This window comes from Cherax quadricarinatus, chromosome 39, assembly GCF_038502225.1.
Source record: "Cherax quadricarinatus isolate ZL_2023a chromosome 39, ASM3850222v1, whole genome shotgun sequence".
Lineage (NCBI taxonomy): Eukaryota > Metazoa > Arthropoda > Malacostraca > Decapoda > Parastacidae > Cherax > Cherax quadricarinatus.
In genome coordinates this window covers 14342413-14362742 of record NC_091330.1, presented here as the reverse complement: position 1 = coordinate 14362742, position 20330 = coordinate 14342413, and the positions used below count along the sequence as shown (strand labels likewise).

The window sequence follows — 20330 nt, the reverse complement described above, 5'->3', positions numbered from 1 at the left end:
CGTTGTTCTCGACTTTGATTTGGCATAGGAGAAGAAATACTTTGGGTTTCTTTCGATTTCATTAATGGCTTTTAGTTCTTCCCGCGATTCCTGACTCCTATAAGATTCCTTTAGCTTAAGTTCGATGCTTGCTATTTCTCTGACCAGTGTCTCCCTACGTATTTCAGATATATTGACCTCTTTTAGCCGCTCTGTTATTCTTTTCCGTCGCCTGTAAAGGGAGCGCCTGTCTCTTTCTATTTTACATCTACTCCTCCTTTTTCTTAGAGGAATAAGCCTTGTGCATACATCGAGTGCCACCGAGTTAATCTGTTCTAGGCATAAGTTGGGGTCTGTGTTGCTTAGTATATCTTCCAGCTTATATCGGTTAGGACTTGGTTTACTTGGTCCCACTTTATGTTTTTGTTATTGAAGTTGAATTTGGTGAATGCTCCCTCGTGACTAATCTCATTATGTTGGTCTGGGGCTCCGCGCATACATGTCTGAACCTCATTTATGTTGTGATCTGAGTATATTGTTTTTGATATGGTGACATTTCGTATCAGATCATCATTGTTAGTGAAGATGAGGTCTAGTGTATTCTCCATTCTAGTAGGCTCTATTATTTGCTGGTTTAAATTGAATTATGTGCAGAGATTTAAAAGCTCGTGTGAGTGAGTTTTCATCAGAGCTGCCTCCTGGTGTTATTTCTGCAACAATATTATTTGCATATTCCTCCATTTTAGGTGCCTTAAGTTGAAATCCCCCAGGAGCAAGATATTGGGTGCAGGAGCCGGCAGATTTTCCAGACAGTGGTCAATTTTTAACAGCTGTTCCTGGAATGGCTGGGATGTTGCATCCGGAGGCTTGTAGACTATCACAATGACTAGGTTTTGGTTCTCGATCTTTACTGCTAAAACTTCCACTACATCATTTGAGGCATTAAGCAGTTCTGTGCAAACAAGTGACTCTGCAATGTACAGGCCAATCACCCCCTTTTGCCTGTTCACTCTGTCGCATCTGTATAGGTTGTAACCTGGGATCCATATTTCGTTGTCCAAGTGATCCTTTATGTGGGTCTCAGTGAAAGCCGCGAACATTGCCTTTGTCACTGCAAGCAGTCCACGGATGAAAGGTATTTTGTTGTTTGTTGCTGGCTTTAGACCCTGTATACTTGCAAAGAAGAATGTCATCGGACTGGTGGTATTGTTGGTACTGGGAGGGGGGGGGGATTTTTTCCGGCATGCTACTATTTAATAAGATCACAGTAAACAGGTGATATTACAATATCCAAAATAACCACTGTGAAAAAATATTGAATTTCCAAATGCTTTCGTGATTTCTCACAGATCCTTGATAGTGTGAGAAATCACGAAAGCTCTTGGATATTCATTTTTTTTCACAGTGGTTATTTTGCCTATGTTACTATGTATGATAATTGTACTTAAGTGCACCTGTTCCTAAATAAACGTACTTATTTACATACACTCACAAATTTCCACTGGGTAGACATCTCTGATCACATTCAGTTAATTAACCGTTCCATTGCTTACCAGTGTGATTTAGGGATAGGGTGATAGGGTGGATTTAGGGATAGAGAGGTATGGGTGATTAGAAGATAGGGATTATGCGAGAGATTAAGGTCAAGGGACAAGGCTTGATACGATCAAAGGCTCAGGGTCAATAAGGAATAGGGATGACTAAGCTGTGACTAGCCACCTCACGCCCAACGATCTGTATTGAACGGTTTCATGTAATGTGCTTTGTGTGGGACAATTTTTTTTAGTAGTGAGGAGTATAGAGTGAGGGAGGGGTGAGCAAAGGCTTTGAGTGAGGGACAGGTGAGCAAAGGCTAAGAGTGAGGGAGGGGTGAGGACGAGCTTCGGGAGGCAGGAGAGGGGGAGGCGACTTAAGGATTTAGAGGGAAGGGTTGACTAAAGATTTAAAGTGAGAGGGGTGAGTAGAAGCTTAGGAAGGAAGGATCGAGTAAGAACGTAGGAAGGGAGGGGTGACTAAGACCAAAAGTTGGGAGGGGTGACCATAGGGTGGGATGGGTGACATTAGGGTGGATGGGTGACCATAGGGTAAAAGGGGTGACCCAAGGGTAGAGGTGAGCATAGGGTAGGAGGGGTATACCTGGAGAAGGTTTCGGGGATCAACGCCCTGGTCTGTGACCTAGAGTAGGAAGGGTGACCATAGGGTGGAAGCGGTGACCCTAGGGTAGAAGTGGGTAATCATAGGGTAGGAGTGGTGACCAGACGGGGGGTGACCATAAGGTTGGGAGGGAGGGGCCATAGAGTACAAGTTGGTGACCATACGGGTCTTGGGGTGACCATAGTGTAGGAGTGGGTGACCATAGGGTAGGAGTGGGTGATTATAGGGTTCATGGGGGTGACCATAGGGTAGGAGTGAGTGACCATAGGCTTCTTGGGGGTGACCATAGGGTAGGAGTGGGTGATCATAGGCTTCTTGGGGGTGACGTTAGGGTAGGAGTGGGTGACCATAGGCTTCTTGGGGGGACCATATGGTAGGAGTGGGTGACCATAGGTTTCTTGGGGGTGACCATAGGGTAGGAGTGGGTGACTGTAGGGTAGGAGTGGGTGACCATAGGGTAGGAGTGGGTGACCATAGGGTAGGAGTGGGTGACCATAGGCTTCTTTGGGGCGACCATAGGCTTCTTGGGGATGACCATAGGGTAGGAGTGGGTGACCATAGGCTTGTTGGGGTCACCATAAGGTAGGAGTGGGTGACCATAGGCTTGTTGGGGGTGACCATAGGGTAGAAGTGGGTGACCATAGGCTTCTTGGGGTGACCATAGGTTTTTTGGGGGTAACCATAGGGTAGGAGTGGGTGACCATTGAGTGGGAGGGGGCGACCGTAGCGTAGGAGGGGGTGACCATTGGCTGGAAGGGGTGACCCTGGGGTGGGAGGGGGTGACCATAAGTTGGGAGGGGGTGACCATAGGGAGGGAGGGGTGACTTAGCCAGCTCAGCACTACCAGTCACAGCAGCAGTCACCACAAGCTGACCAGCACCCAGACACACACTCCTCCACCAGACTCCAGTCAGGTACAGGGCCACGTAACACCCAGTTATACATGTATGTCATGCATTTCACCCACTACATAGTCCCCCCTCCATGTGGTAACCGATCAGTGGTAAGCTGGGTACTGGTGGGCCTCAGCTCCACCCACAGGGCATTGCCCAGGAATGCCAATAATTTGAATACTGTACTGCCATTATTTTGGACTCGTTCTCCGGGGAGACGTTGTGTATCATGGTGTATTTGTTGTATAATCATTGTTAATGTGTGGGTTTTTATCATGGTGTATTTGTTTTATAATTGGTTTTTATCTTGGTGTATTTGTTGTATAATCTATAATCAGTGCTGTTGTGTGATTTTTATGGTGTATTTCTCGGTGTATTTGTTGTATAATCATTGTTAATGTGTGTGGTTTTGTCATGGTGTATTTGTTGGTGATAAGGTTTTATCAGTAACAAGGGCACATAGGTATGTTATTGCAGGAATTCATGTGTATTTTTATTAATTTGTTTTGTAGATTTAAACTATTGATTCCTTCCCTTCTGGGGGGGTACCTTGATGAAGGGCTCTTGATCCAGGAAATTGGATGTATCTATTGGATTAAACATGATTCCCTCCCATTCACCAGGTGCTATGACCCCTACAGGTTTAGCTCTTTCCCCTCGAATTTATGTACATAACCTAGGTATGTCAGAGCACAGTGCCACAGCATTAGGTTCACAACAGAAAGAACCCAGGTTCAGTCCTGGGGGAGGGGGGGAAGATGATATGTAATGGCATGTTTCCTAACTTGCTGCTCCTGTTACCTAGCAGTTTATAAGTAAGTTTATTATGGCACAGGTACACATAAGTAAAATTATCATACATAGTGTAAATTAGATACTTAAGATAACCCAAAAAAAAGTCAGTGACTTAATTCCATTGAGGTTGAGTATTGTGAGTCATGTCATAGGGACCCCAGTGAAAATACCTCCCACTGCTTAGTTTAACTTGGATTATTAGCCTTCCATGTCACCCTTCCCCTTACCCCTTCCCCAGGGTTAATAATCATGTAAGAAAACTGAACAAAGTCAAACATTACATTCCTTTCCACTTGAGCTTCATTTTCTCAGCAGTTACTCAGCTTGAATAATCAGTCAGATTAATCCTGACTATAAATTACTTGTTTATACCACAGTATTTAACAGCAGATGGGTCATAGTCATGTCATGGTTTCCTTTGAGCATTTACTACCAAGAAGCTATTAGGAATCACAATGTATACAAGTCCTTTTGAGGAATTGTGGAAATATTCTAGGTTAAGCCATCATAAAATATTACTATTGTTTATTTATGACTATATATAACATTGCAGTTTTACAGTTCTTAAAACAGTTTAATTATACTAATAACTGTACATAAATTAAATTGAATAAAAACTAAGGTAGATTTTATCATAAAATCGAATGTCATCAAACTTCTAGAGCCACTCTAGATAGTAAGTAAAGACTTAAAGGTTTTACTAACTTCCTGCATAAAATGGGTATTTTGTTATTAATTCTCGACTCAAAAAGTGAATTAGGTTGATTTATTAATTTTATTGAAATTTTAATTCTTTTTTTTTTTTTTTTTTTCATATTTTTTGTGTGCATTTTAGCACAGCAAAACCTTGAAATAACAGGCTTTGGAAACATGGAACAGAATCTGCTGGGTAAGTTGATTTGGAAATAACAAAAGTTTGTTAGGTACAGAATTGTCCATCGTTGTTATGATCATAGCTAAACAGTCTCATCTCTACCCTCCATAGTTGCCATTATCAGCCTCCCTCTTCCCCCCTCTTAGTCTGTTAAATCGTAGATTTACTTCAGTTGGTAATAGCTTATTGTGTCAAAACTTTATACTTGAATGCCTTGGTCATTAATAGAATTTTTTTTATTTCTAGTTAATATTTTTTGAGAATTTGTTCCCATTAAAAAAAATACTGTATATGTGATTGTTAATAAACAAAGCTCCTGATTTATAAAGGATTATTATTAAAATGAATTTGCAAATGGTGAGATTTATCTTGGACCTGGGTCCAAGAGAGCTTGTAGGCCAGGATGAATTACAACAACTGGATATGCTCTGTATCATCTACATCAATGACCTACCGAATGCATCACAGCTACTCAAACCCATATTATTTGCAGATGACACTACATATGTCTTCTCACACCCAAACCCAGCCATACTCGCCAACACTATCAATGCTGAATTGCAGAAAATATCTACTTGGATGATGACGAATAAACTTACCCTAAATACTGACAAAACCTATTTTATTCAGTTTGGAACCAGAGCTGCAAATGTTCCACTTAACATAACAATAAATGGATCACCCATCACAAGACTCACAGAAGGAATATTCCTAGGAATCTACCTAGACAGTAGCCTCAAATTCCAGACACACACACAACAAATTTCCAAGAAAATCTCTAAGACAGTGGGCTTACTGTCAAAGATACGGTACTATGTTCCACAATCAGCTCTCCTTGTACTGTATCATTCACTCATCTACCCTTATCTCACATGGGAATTTGTGCATGGGGATCAACAACATCAAATCACCCAAGGCCTCTAATAACCCAGCAAAAGGCTGCAATCAGAATAATAACAAATTCCCTTTTGCAACACCTCTATTCAAAAGTCCAAATTTGTTTGCCATAAAGAATATCCAAGACACAGATCTCTTTTTGATGTACCCTGTGTCCATATCACACTGTGTAAAAACTCTATGCACATAAAGAGCCCCAAAATTTGGAATTCATTACCAGAACATATTACAGTAACCAGGCCTGAAAATCAATATAAGACTCTTCTAAAAAACCACTTACTCGCCCAGGACTAAATAATCAACACTCAATATTTAACATTACCAATAATTCTCCCAATTACTTAAATCTTAAAACTTCAAGACAACATACAGCAAATTGATCATCTTGTTTGTTATACATTGTAGTGCGACAAATTTGTACAACTGTAATGCTTCGTTATCGAAATGTTCAAGTTTCATTGTTGCAAATACTCAATTGTATTTTAATAATGTTGGTTGAATTACCAATAATATGTAAAGTAAAAGGAAACAAGTGCAGCTAATGTGACATTTTTATTGTGGCAACATTTCGCTCTCCAGGAGCTTGGTCAAGCCATTACTATGCAAAATTAAGAAGTATTTTTGGGCCACAGTAAATCATGGAGCTTGACAAAGCTCCTGGAGAGCAAAACATTGCCACAATGAAAATGTCACATTAGTTGCACTTGTCCTTCTACTTCAATTATACGTCTTATTGTAAATTGCTTACAGTAATTTTTACCACTGAACCTTCATTGCTTGTTAATTTTAAGTTAATTTTAAGCCTGCCCATAATGCTCTGCATACAAGGGGCTTTTGGCATGTACACCCAACTGCTATAATAACTTGTACAACTGTGTATCTTGTCCAAATAAATTATATGAATATGAGTGATGAAGACATAGCAGAACAACTGTAATTAAATCACGTTTATAAAATTGCTCACAAGCAAAGTCTAGGGTATCTTGCTGCCTGTTTTATCAAGACTGGGAACCAAAACAAGTATAGTACTAGGGAAAGGGAACACACTTTGTTGTGCCCACATTAGGTGGTCAGGCTTCAAACACCTATAATACAGCAGTAAAGGAGTGTAATGGACTGCCTGCACATGTCAGAGCTTATCATTTTTTGAACCAGTTCAGGAAGAGAGCTAAAAGGTACTTAATGAATGAAGCTATGGAAAGGAAGGAGAATGATTTCTGTATAGTTAAATTATCTACAACTGTAACAGTCATGTACCTATTACTGTGATCTGATCTTCTCTTTAATGTTATTATAAATAACTCAGTTTACCTTATCCCTAGTATATCTCCCTGTACAGTGGACCCTCGACCAACGATGGCATCGTCTAAAGTTAAATCCGACTAACGATACATTTTAACGCAAAAATTTTGCCTCGACTAGCGCTAAAAAACTCGACCAACACGATTCGTTCCGTCTGAGACGCGTCCACTTGTGGCCAGTGTTTACAAGCCAGCCAGCCACCGCGGTCCCATCCAAACATACAATCGGAACATTTCATATTATCACAGCGTTTTTAGTGATTGCACCTGCAAAATAAGTCGCCATGGGCCCCAAGAAAGCTTCTAGTGCCAACCCTACAGCAAAAAGGGTGAGAATTACTGTGGATGTGAAGAAAGAGATCATTGCTAAGTATGAAAGTGGAGTGTGTGTCTCCGAGCTGGCCAGGTTGTACACAAAACCCCAATCAACCATCGCTACTATTGTGGCCAAGAAAACGGCAATCAAGGAAGCTGTTCTTGCCAAAGGTGCAACTATGTTTTCGAAACTGAGATCGCAAGTGATAGAAGATGTTGAGAGACTGTTATTGGTGTGGATAAACGAAAAACAGATAGCAGGAGATAGCATCTCTCAAGCGATCATATGTGAAAAGGCTAGGAAGTTGCATGAGGATTTAATTAGAAAAATGCCTGCAACTAGTGGTGATGTGAGTGAATTTAAGCCAGCAAAGGTTGGTTTGAGAGATTTAAGAATTGTAGTGGCATACATAGTGTGATAAGGCATGGTGAGGCTGCCAGTTTGGACCAAAAAGCAGCTGAAAAATATGTGCAGGAATTCAAGGAGTACATAGACAGTGAAGAATTGAAACCTGAGCAAGTGTTTAATTGTGACACTGACAATGTTGTGAAACACTTTAGGAATGTCATAAAGGAACGGGAGGTACAGGCCTCTATGGACAGATATGTTGTGCGACAGAGGTCCAGTGACTCTCAAGCTGGTCCTAGTGGCATTAAAAGAAGAAGGTAAGTAACCCCAGAAAAGGACTTGACACCTCAAGTCCTAATGGAAGGGGATTCCCCTTCTAAACACTAACACCATCCACAGTCTCCCCTCCTCCCATCCCATCAGTCATCACCAGATCTTCAATAAAGGTAAGTGTCATGTAATTGTGCATGTCTTCTTCAGTTTGTGTGTATTAAAATTAATATTTCATGTGGTAAAAAAAAAAAATTTCAATACTTTTGGGTGTCTTGCACGGATTAATTTGATTTCCATTATTTCTTATGGGGAAAATTAACTCGACTAATGATAATTTCGATTAACGATGAGCTCTCAGGAACGGATTAATACCGTTGGTCGAGGGTCCACTGTATTATATCTGTTTTTCACATGGTCGAGTTATTTAGCATTTTTTAACTGTTAAGGTTTAAATAATAAGATATTAAAAGGACCCCAATAGTAATAAGTCACTTTTTGACTTTTTTTTTTTGTTATCCTAGGTAATCTACACACATGCTGCTATGTATGATAATTTATGTAACTATTTTTGTGTACCTGTACCTGAATAAACTTAATTCTGTACTGCTTTATACAGTATAGGCCCCATTTTGTGATGCTATATTATTCATATCTACGAATGAAGAATATTGGTTTAATGAATTTTCTACTTTCAGCATCTTGAGTGCCATGAGTGAAGGTATAACTGCACTGGTGCTAGGGGGTTCAGGGGAGATAGGCAAACAACTGGTCCGAGAGCTCATCAACAATGCTGCTTTCTCCCGTGTCATTCTAGTTGCCAGACGCCAATTAAACATCGAGAGTGAAAAGGCAGAGCAAAAAATTGTTGATTTTGAGAAGTTAGATGACTACAAAGAAGCATTTGAAGGTGCACAGGTTAGCAATGATGCACTTAGTTATTTGATAGCACAGTACAGTGCTGTACGTGTATAATAAATTGTGGACCGTCCTTAATGATACTAGTTTAGCACCTTTTTGGCCAATATTATTAATTACCCTTCAAGATAGTAATGGGTTGCCTTGATTCTACTGGAGGACTCTTGGGTTAACCTAATTACAATACTTCCCATTCTACACCTACTTTATAATTCTAATGGGCCTAGCACTTTCCATGAATAAATTACAGTAATATTAGTCATAAATTGGTAATTTCAATCCTTAACTTTTTTGATGCTGTTCATTCATATATAATTTTTCATGAAACTGGTCTTATTATGAGATTTTGCACATTAAATATATTATTAAATTGAAAACAGCAGCTGCAGCCAAATTTGCATATACAGTAGAGCCTCTGTATCCACTGATTCTGTATCTGCAGTTTCATTTATCCATGGTTTACTGTGGCCCAAAAATACTTCTTAATTTTGCATAGTGGCCCCAAAGCCAAAAGTAGAGAAGTTGGCAGTTCTTCAAAGCCTAAAAGATGCCATGAAGTGCTTCCCATCAGTGAAAAAGTGATAATTCTCCACTTATTGTGCATAATTTATCAATTAAACTTTATAATAGGTATGTCTAGGAGTTGTATTTAGGGTTTTCTACTATCTGCAGTTTTGGTATCTGCAGCAGGTCCTTGTAATTTGTTCCCTGCAGATACAGGCGTTCTACTGTATTATGCTGTGTAGTTACAAAGGTTACTTTGCTCTCTAAATTATTGTGCATTATAAAAACCACCTTTTATATAAATTATCAAATAAATTTCCAAGTGTCAAATTGCCTCTGATCTTTTAGGTTGCATACTGCTGTCTGGGAACTACAAGGGCAAAGGCTGGTGCTAAGGGGTTTGTTCAGGTTGACCGAGACTATGTGAGTCATGCGGCCCGGCTCTTGAGGGAAGCAGGTTGCTCACACTTTCACCTGGTAACTGCCGCCAATGCTAATAAGAATTCATTTTTTCTCTACAGTAAGACCAAAGGTAATTACACTAATTGTGTGTATTATACCAAGGGATATGCAAAGGTATCAGTGACGGTGGGTATCGTCTAATTTTGATGGTATCGATATAGGCCTAAAATATAGTATTGGTATCGGAGAATTTTTGGTATCGTCCCATCCCTAATTATGTCAAATCAAAAAATATGCACAGCTTGGTATTACTAAGAATAAAAAGATCTCTCCATAAGGAAGTGGAACAGAATTCTTCCTCTGTAAGCCATGCATGTCATAAGCGGCGACTAAAATGCCGGGAGCAAAGAGCTGGTAACCCCTTCTCCTGTATAAATTACGTACTAAATTTAAAAAGAGAAACTTTCGTTTTTCTTTTTGGGCCACCCTGCCTCAGTGGGATACGGTCGGTTTATTGAAAGAAAGAAGAAAAAAATGTTTATCAAATATAGCAATTATGTATATAGATAATGTTGAACCCAAGAGGCTTTTTATGCTAATACTGTACTCATTTGAACATACCTTAAGTTTGTTTTATATATTTATTTATTTATTTTTTTTTTAGGACATGATACATAGTTGTACAAAGAAATATAGTGATTGGGTGTACATGCCAAAAGCCCCCCCTTGTATGCAGAGCATTATGGGCAGGCTTAAAATTAACTTAAGATTAACTAAGCAATGATATACGTGTATTCAGTGTTAAAAATTACAGTAAGCAAATTACAACATGAAGTACAAATGAGTATTTCAAATAAGAAGCTTTAAAGTTGTACAAATTTGTAGCATAACAATGTATAATATAATCAAATCAGATCGAGTAAAATCAATGATTTGTAGTGCAGAAACAGGTCATATGGTCATTAGATGAATTACTGTGCATTCTAGAGAGTGGAGTATTCTATTAGGTAATGTAAATAAAAACAGTTTGATAGGGTCACAGGTTATACATTTATGAGATTCAGTTATTCAGTATTTATTTAGTTGTGGTTGAGTATGTGGTTTTTAAGAAGTCTTGAATTGATAAACAGACAGTATTTCTTTTATATTCACAGGTAATGCATTCAAGATTTTTGGGCCTTTTATGTGAATTGAGTTTTTACATAGTGCGAGATGGACACAGGGAACATCAAAGAGTGATCTGTGCCTTGTGTTATGGTCATGTGTAGCTACAACTGCTATGATCATGGAAAAGCATTAAACACATAGGGATCATGCAACACATACAGAATGGGAGATAATCAAATTTAAACCAAAGAAGCAGAGGGTAGTTCCAGTTCCTTTGATCAAGAGCTTTTCACCAGCATCATAGCACCCCAATGTTAGGGTAGCTACAAATAGGTACCAGTAATCATAAATACTGGTAGTTAATCATACCCTTTACTCTGCCTGACTGTTAAAAGGTTGGTGCCTTAGAGAATGGTGCATTGCATAAGAGATGGGAATACCACAGTTGGAAGGCCATAGAATAACAAAAATGTAATTGTAGCAGCATGAATTAACTAGCATAGCTATACTGAGTTTAATTAATGAAAACCTTAATGGATATGATGCTTAGTAGTTGTACTTGCCTATTCAAGTCACTTGAACATTACACTTTTTCTCTTTTGGTTTGATAGGTGGGTGTTCAGTGACACATTGGCTTCAGTATAAACAAAATAACAACACTTCTTTATAATTCATTTATTGATTATTGTCTCCACTTTTCAGGAGAGGTGGAGGAACTGGTTCAGAAGTTAAATTTCCCCCGACTTTCCATTTACCGGCCTTCACTATTACTCTGTGACCGCGAAGAATCCAGACCATTGGAGAAAGTTGCACAGGTGACTTGTCTTTGAAACTGTTAAATAAAACTTCTTTAAATGGAGTTAATAAAAAACATTAACCTTTAAGACAAGTATCAGCAGTATGGCATTTTGATGTTGAGATATGATTTTGTTCTTCTAATCAAGTATGCAAGACAAAAATTCTTTATGCAGTATTTTATTACAACAATAAATGGTATTATTAGAAGGTATTATAGTGTACTAATTTTGTACTATATGTTTTAACTGCCTTTTTGGGTTGATCTAGTAACTTGCCTAGTAGTGTAGAGGAAGGCGAGATATACGGCCATTGACTAGCTTCGTCTTTATTGGAATAATGGAGTTCACAGTGGGCAGTGTGAGGTGTGCGGAAACCAATCCAGGATGGGAACTTATTAACTGAAAGGCCGCAGGTCTAGGAGCGAGAGCGAGGCATTTTTGGATATGTATAACTTGAGGCAGTGCCCTCTGGTGGGCATTCAGGGGAACTAGGCCCACAACAAACTCACTCCAAGGGAAGCCTATGAGAAGTAGCAGTAGGCTTACTGTCTATATTTTGTCTACATATACCGATTTTGACAGCATTGTATGTACTGTACTGATTTTGAAAGTATTTCTGATGCATTATTAATACAATAAACCCACTCATAACATGCAAGATACAGTGGACCCCCGGTTAACGATATTTTTTCACTCCAGAAGTATGTTCAGGTGCCAGTACTGACCGAATTTGTTCCCATAAGAAATATTGTGAAGTAGATTAGTCCATTTCAGACCCCCAAACATACACATACAAACGCACTTACATAAATACACTTACATAATTGGTCACATTCGGAGGTAATCGTTATGTGGGGGTCCACTGTATATTTCTGAAAAGTAGTGTAGTAAGATTTTTCCACACTAATCAGAATTTTTTATTTGTACTTTTTAAGTTGTTACAACAAAATAGTGCAATGTGCAATCATGTTGTAAAAATTCACTGTTCAGTATTTCAGCCTGTTGAAATGCTATTAATACATCAGCATTCAGTACATCTGTTTGATATTTACACTTACAGAATATTCATAATACTCTTCTACCATACAGGACTACAAAAAAAATTGTATACATTCTTCTCACAGATATTATATACATTCTTATCACAGATATTCTGTAATATTAATACTCCTGGGAGCAAGGGGTTAATAACCCATTCTCCTGTATAACTTATCAAATTTAAAAAGAAAAACTTTCGTTTTTCTTTTTACATCGCCCTGCCTCAGTGGGAAATGGCCGGGGTGTTGAAAAAAAATAATTCTCATAAGTGCTAAACTTGAGTATCATTCAGCTCAATACATGTGTAAGAAGCTCAATTTCATAGTAGTACTGGTAGCTTTTTGTTATCTGACGCTCGGTTTTTATTAACATATTTAGATAATTACTTTTCATTGATGGGGTTTGAGCAGCTTAATGCCTGGCCAGGAACCCAGACCTCTTCTCTTTTTTTTTTTTCCCCCCTAAATAGCAGGAAGATTTCCTATTTCATCAAAATTTGCTGTGAATTATAGCTTGTGACTTGTACAGGTCAGCCATCACTAATCTTGCAATCAGTTATCCGGTTCCATCACTAATCCGGCACTAATTTCGGTTAGCATAATTTCAGATTTCATCATTATACTGACTCGGAAATTGTGCAGATGGTTGTAAATCCACAGCAGCAAGCCAGTGGAGGAGAAAGCAGTGATGAAAATGAAGATGATGTAGCAGAAAGTCTCTCTATTGATAGGTTAATTAAGTATTCTAACATAACTACTCTGTAATCCGGCAAACTCATTAATCCGGCACACTACAGGTTCCAATGATGCCAGATTAGTGATGGCTGACCTGTAATGAATTTGGATGTTTTGGACTGCAAGTAATGGACTTGTAATTATTTTGTTTATCTTGTGCTTATGATGTATGTCAGAACATTAATCATGATGACAGAAGCTTGTGCCACTGCTGCAAAAGACTTCACTGCTAATGCTGCTATTAATATAAAGCAGTCCTCTCCAGTGGTCCCACCTGCAGTGTAGACACTGATTTCTTATCTGCCACCAGTTTTGCTACAATGACTGTGACCTATCTCGCCCCTCCCTACTGTTCTCTTTTCTGCCAGTAAACTTCCTCGGCCTCTCCACCTCCCCTTTCATTTCATATCTTTCACTGCTGTGCAGTGTTGTGTGATTCTTACAGGTTTAGCAGTTTACATGTATACAATAAAACAGTTCCTCACTGATTTAATATTAATAATATCCATTAGAATGTGTTGCTTTAGCCTTATTCCATCTCTTCATCTCTTCATGTACAACTTTCAACGAAGTTTAGATGTTGTGAATGTCCCATGTGTGTTTCTTCCTGTGTATTAAATGACCAGATTGTTATTCTCGTTGGTAGTAGGTTGGTAGACAGCAACCACCCAGGGAAGTACTACCGTCCTGCCAGATGACTGTGAAACAAAAACCTGTAATTGTTTTGCATGATGGTAGGATTGCTGGTTTCTTTTTCTGTCTCATAAACACGCTAACTACTCCTACTAACACTTTGGTCACACTTCACAGACACGCACATGCATATATATATATACATACATCTAGGTTTTTCTCCTTTTTCTAAATAGCTCTTGTTCTTTTTTATTTCTTCTATTGTCCATGGGGAAGTGGAAAAGAATCTTTCCTCCGTAAGCCATGCGTGTCGTATGAGGCAAAGTAAAGGTTGGATGCGAGAAGTGGGTCATAATAAGCGTGTATGCACCTGGAGAAGAGAGGAATGCAGAGGAGAGAGAGAGATTTTGGGAGATGTTAAGTGAATGTATAGGAGCCTTTGAACCAAGTGAGAGAGTAATTGTGGTAGGGGACTTGATTTAGTTATAGGTAATACATATTTTAAGAAAAAGAGGATAAATAAGTATACACGATATGATGTAGGGCGAAATGACAGTAGTTTGTTGGATTATGTATTGGTAGATAAAAGACTGTTGAGTAGACTTCATGTACATGTTTATAGAGGGGCCACAGATATATCAGATCACTTTCTAGTTGTAGCTACACTGAGAGTAAAAGGTTGGGATACAAGGAGAATAGAAGCATCAGGGAAGAGAGAGGTGAAGGTTTATAAACTAAAAGAGGAGGCAGTTAGGGTAAGATATAAACAGCTATTGGAGGATAGATGGGCTAATGAGAGCTGTTGGTGGAATGATGATGTAAAGAGAGTAGTAAGGGAGAAAAAGTTAGCATATGAGAAGTTTTTACAAAGTAGAAGTGATGCAAGGAGGGAAGAGTATATGGAGAAAAAGAGAGAGGTTAAGAGAGTGGTGAAGCAATGTAAAAAGAGAGCAAATGAGAGAGTGGGTGAGATGTTATCAACAAATTTTGTGTATTTCGTGTATAGGGCAAGGAGGAATAACATCTTGTAGGAGTGAGGAAGAGCCAGTTGTGAGTGTGGGGGAAGTTCGTGAGGCAGTAGGTAAAATGAAAGGGGGTAAGGCAGCCGGGATTGATGGGATAAAGATAGAAATGTTAAAAGCAGGTGGGGATATAGTTTTGGAGTGGTTGGTGCAATTGTTTAATAAATGTATGGAAGAGGGTAAGGTACCTAGGGATTGGCAGAGAGCATGCATAGTTCCTTTGTATAAAGGCAAAGGGGATAAAAGAGAGTGCAAAAATTATAGGGGGATAAGTCTGTTGAGTGTACCTGTGTGTATGGTAGAGTTATAATTGAAAGAATTAAGAGTAAGACGGAGAATAGGATAGCAGATGAACAAGGAGGCTTTAGGAAAGGTAGGGGGTGTGTGGACCAGGTGTTTACAGTGAAACATATAAGAACAGTATTTAGATAAGGCTAAAGAGGTCTTTGTGGCATTTATGGATTTGGAAAAGGCGTATGACAGGGTGGATAGGGGGGCAATGTGGCAGATGTTGCAAGTGTATGGTGTAGGAGGTAGGTTACTGAAAGCAGTGAAGAGTTTTTACGAGGATAGTGAGGCTCAAGTTAGAGTATGTAGGAAAGAGGGAAATTTTTTCCCAGTAAAAGTAGGCCTTAGACAAGGATGTGTGATGTCACCGTGGTTGTTTAATATATTTATAGATGGGGTTGTAAGAGAAGTAAATGCGAGGGTCTTGGCAAGAGGCGTGGAGTTAAAAGATAAAGAATCACACACAAAGTGGGAGTTGTCACAGCTGCTCTTTGCTGATGACACTGTGCTCTTGGGAGATTCTGAAGAGAAGTTGCAGAGATTGGTGGATGAATTTGGTAGGGTGTGCAAAAGAAGAAAATTAAAGGTGAATACAGGAAAGAGTAAGGTTATGAGGATAACAAAAAGATTAGGTGATGAAAGATTGAATATCAGATTGGAGGGAGAGAGTATGGAGGAGGTGAACGTATTCAGATATTTGGGAGTGGACGTGTCAGCGGATGGGTCTATGAAAGATGAGGTGAATCATAGAATTGATGAGGGAAAAAGAGTGAGTGGTGCACTTAGGAGTCTGTGGAGACAAAGAACTTTGTCCTTGGAGGCAAAGAGGGGAATGTATGAGAGTATAGTTTTACGATTGTTATTCTCACTTTTCATTGTCTTTAATGTTCATGTTAACAGTTGTATGAAATGTCCATGCATTTTAATGCAACTTTTAAGTCTTCAGATTTAAATTTAATTCCTGTATAAAGCAAGGACTACCAGTGGTGTCATATTCTCCTTATTTCACCCTTGCAGATTGTAGTTCGGGGTTTTGACTGGCGGAACAAAATCAGTGTAGGGACTGACACAGTTGCAAGTGCCATGATTGCTAACACCTTAGAAACCCAACCATCTACCAAATCTGAGGAAGCCAAAGTAGAAATCTTAGAAAATACAGATATTTTACGTCTTGGAATTGACTAGATACATTGTGCAAGACTAGAGGTTGTGTGAATTTCAAATATGTGATATATTATACTCCATAAGTATGGTGAGTGTTAAGTGCAATGGAAATATAGTGCATCTGATATGATTTTAAATCCATTTGTGCATTATTTTGTCAAAAATGCAATTTAAGAAACACATGCTTGATGTTTGTGGATGTGCTGTAATGGAAACTATAATGGCTTTTCAGTAGTCTTTTATTATGCTGCTGTTATATTACAGTGATGGAGTCAAAATTTTCATTCTTTTGTATTCAAACTTATAACATATGTAGACTGTTAAATGGGCTTAATCAATGATGACTTCATTGCTGTGAAAAAAAATTATATAGTTACTTCATTACTCAATAGCTATATCCTTAATCACATTCAGACAAGCTTCAGTTCTGGTTTTATTCCACACACTCAAGGGTAATGCATTTTCTGAAATACCACTATCTTCCATCCCTGTCCTAATTAATGGGATTTGGACCTTCATCCCACTGCTTTAAAAATTTTGTGAAGTGTTCTTTTCTTTGTACCGCACAACTTTCCTTTTTTTTGTGCAAAGCATTAATTTAATGTGCTAGAAGATAAATGAACATGGAATGCCATACTTTACTGTATTATCTATTTTTACACCTGTGTCATGTAATTCAGCAACAGAAGTACAGTACAGAGTATGGCTGATGTATTTGTAGTCTTAGATGTGAGTACGTACATAACATGCCCCAGAATGTACAATGTCTTTAAGGTTGTTGTTGCTTTCATGAACACTGAACTAGTTCTATGCCATCAGGGTTTGATGTGGTATTTACATTAGTTTGTTATGCTGCCCATATTTCTTAATTCATGAGTTTTCTTTTCATTCATTCCCACTTTTTCTTTTCATTTTTTTTTCCATAGATATTTAAATTATGGTTATCTGTAAGAGTCAATTTTCTAAACCACTGCAAACACAGTTAGTTGTTTTACTGCAAATAATATAATTTTAGCACAAGAATTAATTGGCATGCAATAATTTGATTGAAGCTGAAAAATATTATATTATTAACTGGTGACATATTGACCTGATTCATGGATGGTTTCTAATAGTTATTTCTAAAAACCTAGATTATGATTACTGCATTTACAATCATTCAGAATGTTATAGGTTTTTGAAATCTTGTATGTATACCTGCCTTAATTATAATTTAGTGCTACTGTACATGAATTATATTAGCTTTTAACTTCTGTAACTAGGCATATGTGCATTTTTCTATTCAGAACCAGCCCTTGTGGCTTAGCGCTTCTTTTTGATTATAATAATAACAATCTATTCAGAACCATGAATCCAAAGTAATTAAACAAAGACTCTTGTACTGTACACTAATGCCTTCTCATTTGTACTGCCAGTGCTTGAATTGGAAAGCAAGTAGTGTTTTATTATTCTTGTATTGTGGGAGAGAAGCTTTATATTTTGTATTGTTGAAAAGTCTTGTGGCATTATTTATTGCAAACTGGTGCTTTTAGCTTTATTGTTACTTTTCGTATCATAGGTTAAATTAGCACAAATTTTAGTCTTGTGAATATATATTGTTTTGCACATTTAGGTTAAATAAATGCAACTCTGAGAAGGTAATTCATTTATAAACTTGATTTATTTATTTTGACTTGGCCATTTAGTCATTAGCACTTGGTTGTGAAGTGATACATTGCTTAGGCAACATCATTTTTCTCAGCAGTGTATTATTTAACGTCTTCAGCATTGTTTTATTTGAAACATGTACCCTAATTACATTTACAGTGGACCCTTGGTTATCGGCCGTAATCCGTCCCAGAAGGTCGGCCTAAATCCGAAAAAAACGAAACCCGAAATATTTCCCATAAGAAATAATATAAATTCAGTTAATCCGTTTCAGACACCCAAACGTATTAACAAAATATACATTTTATAGAGAATAACTATAGTTTTACATACACAAAAAATGAGAAATAAATATTAAGAACAAATTTTAATGATGAATGAACATTAGATACCTTTATTGAAGACTCTTGTTGGCGTATTGAAGGTGAAGAGGGGAGAAGTAGTTGGGAATCCCCCTCCATAAGGACTTCAAAGTATCAAAGCCCCATTTAGGGCTTTGATACTACCACAGTACATTCATTACTTACTTTAAAATATTTGTAGTCTTAATGTAGGGCGAGAGGCGAGTAGTATTTATTTGTAGGAATTCAGTATAGGTAGCCAGTAGATGTAGGTACACGTATGTAGCCCCCCCTGGGCTATACTACATGGCCATACTATTACATTGACGTGCCATGTTCACCGAGTTCAATTTTTCTAACTACCTTTAGATGCCATCATAAACAAAGGGAGAAGTAATGAATAATTCATGCCAAGAATTGTAAACAAATGCTTATGAAGGGCAATGACTGGAACAGACGCCAGACTCAGTTTTCTTTAGCTCTGAATCAGAGAAAATGTAATATTTACCCTCCACCCTCCTCCCTCCCTCGTCCTTGATTCGCCGGTACTCACCACTCGATAGCATATAAACGTGCAGTGTTTATAGCATATATATTATATGCTATGTAACGTGTTACTCGTATAATTTTGAAGTAAGTATCATAGATGGATTAATGAAAATGTCTATATCAACCTAAAATAAGACATTTAATGTACCCAAGAGTGATTATTACGCGTCCACTACGGCTGATCTCCGAAATGATAGCCAAAAACCAGGATAAAATTTCAGCCAAAAAAGTGGCCAAAATCCGAATTGGCTGATATCCTGATATCCGGACCGGTCGATAACCGAGGGTCCACTGTAATTGCATTATCATTCTCATGAGAATTGTTAAACCCAAAGGGTCATAGAGCACCTAGGAAATTGGAGGCAGTTAGGTTTGATTTGAGGAAGGGGAGGGCAGTTCCAATTTTTTTAATCAAAAGCCCTTCACCAGTATCAGATAACTTTCCTTGAAGGGTACATTACTTTTAGTCAAATTTTTTATTGCCAAAATCATTAAAAAGAATGCATTGTTCAAAACAAGTAGCAAAAAAATGCACTGTTATGTCAGTTTTGTTATTAATACCCTTTTACAACAAAAATTTGGTTTTATTTTAAAATATCTTTCCCAACGAGGCAGGGTGACCCAAAAAGAAACCACCCAGGGAGGTACTATTGTCCTGCCAAGTGAGTGTAAAACGAAAGCCTGTAATTGTTTTACATGATGGTAGGATTGCTGGTGTCTTTTGTCTGTCTCATAAATATGCAAGATTACAGGTATGTCTTGCTACTTTTACTTACACTTAGGTCACACTACACATACATGTACACGTTTATCTACACACACTCATCTGAGTTTTCTTTAATTTTATCTTAATAGTTCTTGTTTCTTATTACTTTTCCTTTTATATCCATGGGGAAGTGGAATAAGAATCTTTCCTCTGTAAGCCATGCGTGTTGTAAAAGTCAACTAAAATGCCAGGAACAATAGGCTAGTAACCCCTTTTCCTGTAATAATTACTAAAAAGAATAAGAAGAATATTATTGTTCTTCAAATACAGTGGAACCTTGGTTTTAGTATGCCATAATCTGCATGTAAAACTATAGTTATTCTCTATAAAATGTATTTTTTGTTAATATTTCCCATAAATAATGTCAGTCCAATTAATCCATTCCAGACATCCAAAAATATTAACAAAAAATACATTTTATAGAGAATAACTGTAGTTTTACATGCAGACTAGGGCATACTAAAACTGAGGTTCCACTATATATAACCGTATATTTCTCATAAAGCTGTGTTAACGTGTAATTTGTTGCACTGTCATACTGAATGAAAAAACACTTAACATTAATACAGTAAGTCTTTTTTAAAATGCAACTT

The 20330-nt window shown here is 37.9% G+C and overlaps 1 protein-coding gene across 7 annotated transcripts; it reads left to right on the top strand.

Moving 5' to 3' along the window:
- Window positions 1-2932: 2932 nt before the first annotated feature.
- On the top strand, window positions 2933-19548 carry LOC128696346 (oxidoreductase HTATIP2-like). 7 transcript variants are annotated; one of them, XM_070092422.1, is made up of 5 exons: window positions 2933-3047; window positions 8526-8745; window positions 9598-9781; window positions 11461-11573; window positions 16288-19548. In XM_070092422.1, exons 2-5 carry the CDS (start codon window positions 8539-8541, stop codon window positions 16453-16455), a joined length of 672 nt encoding a protein of 223 aa, XP_069948523.1. In that variant the 5' UTR covers window positions 2933-3047; window positions 8526-8538; the 3' UTR covers window positions 16456-19548. The 7 variants fall into 7 exon arrangements, with proteins under 7 accessions (XP_069948523.1, XP_069948530.1, XP_069948524.1 ...); XM_070092429.1 differs by having other exon boundaries at window positions 2973-3078; XM_070092423.1 differs by having other exon boundaries at window positions 3047-3136.
- The last annotated feature ends 782 nt before the right edge of the window (window positions 19549-20330 follow it).

Bases quoted from the DNA above. Each gene is read 5' to 3' on its own strand.
- LOC128696346 (XM_070092422.1), top strand. From the start codon at position 8,539: ATGAGTGAAGGTATAACTGCACTGGTGCTAGGGGGTTCAGGGGAGATA. The intron at 9,782-11,460 runs GTAATTACACTA...TCCACTTTTCAG, and splicing joins TCTCTACAGTAAGACCAAAG to GAGAGGTGGAGGAACTGGTT. The intron at 11,574-16,287 runs GTGACTTGTCTT...TCACCCTTGCAG, and splicing joins CATTGGAGAAAGTTGCACAG to ATTGTAGTTCGGGGTTTTGA.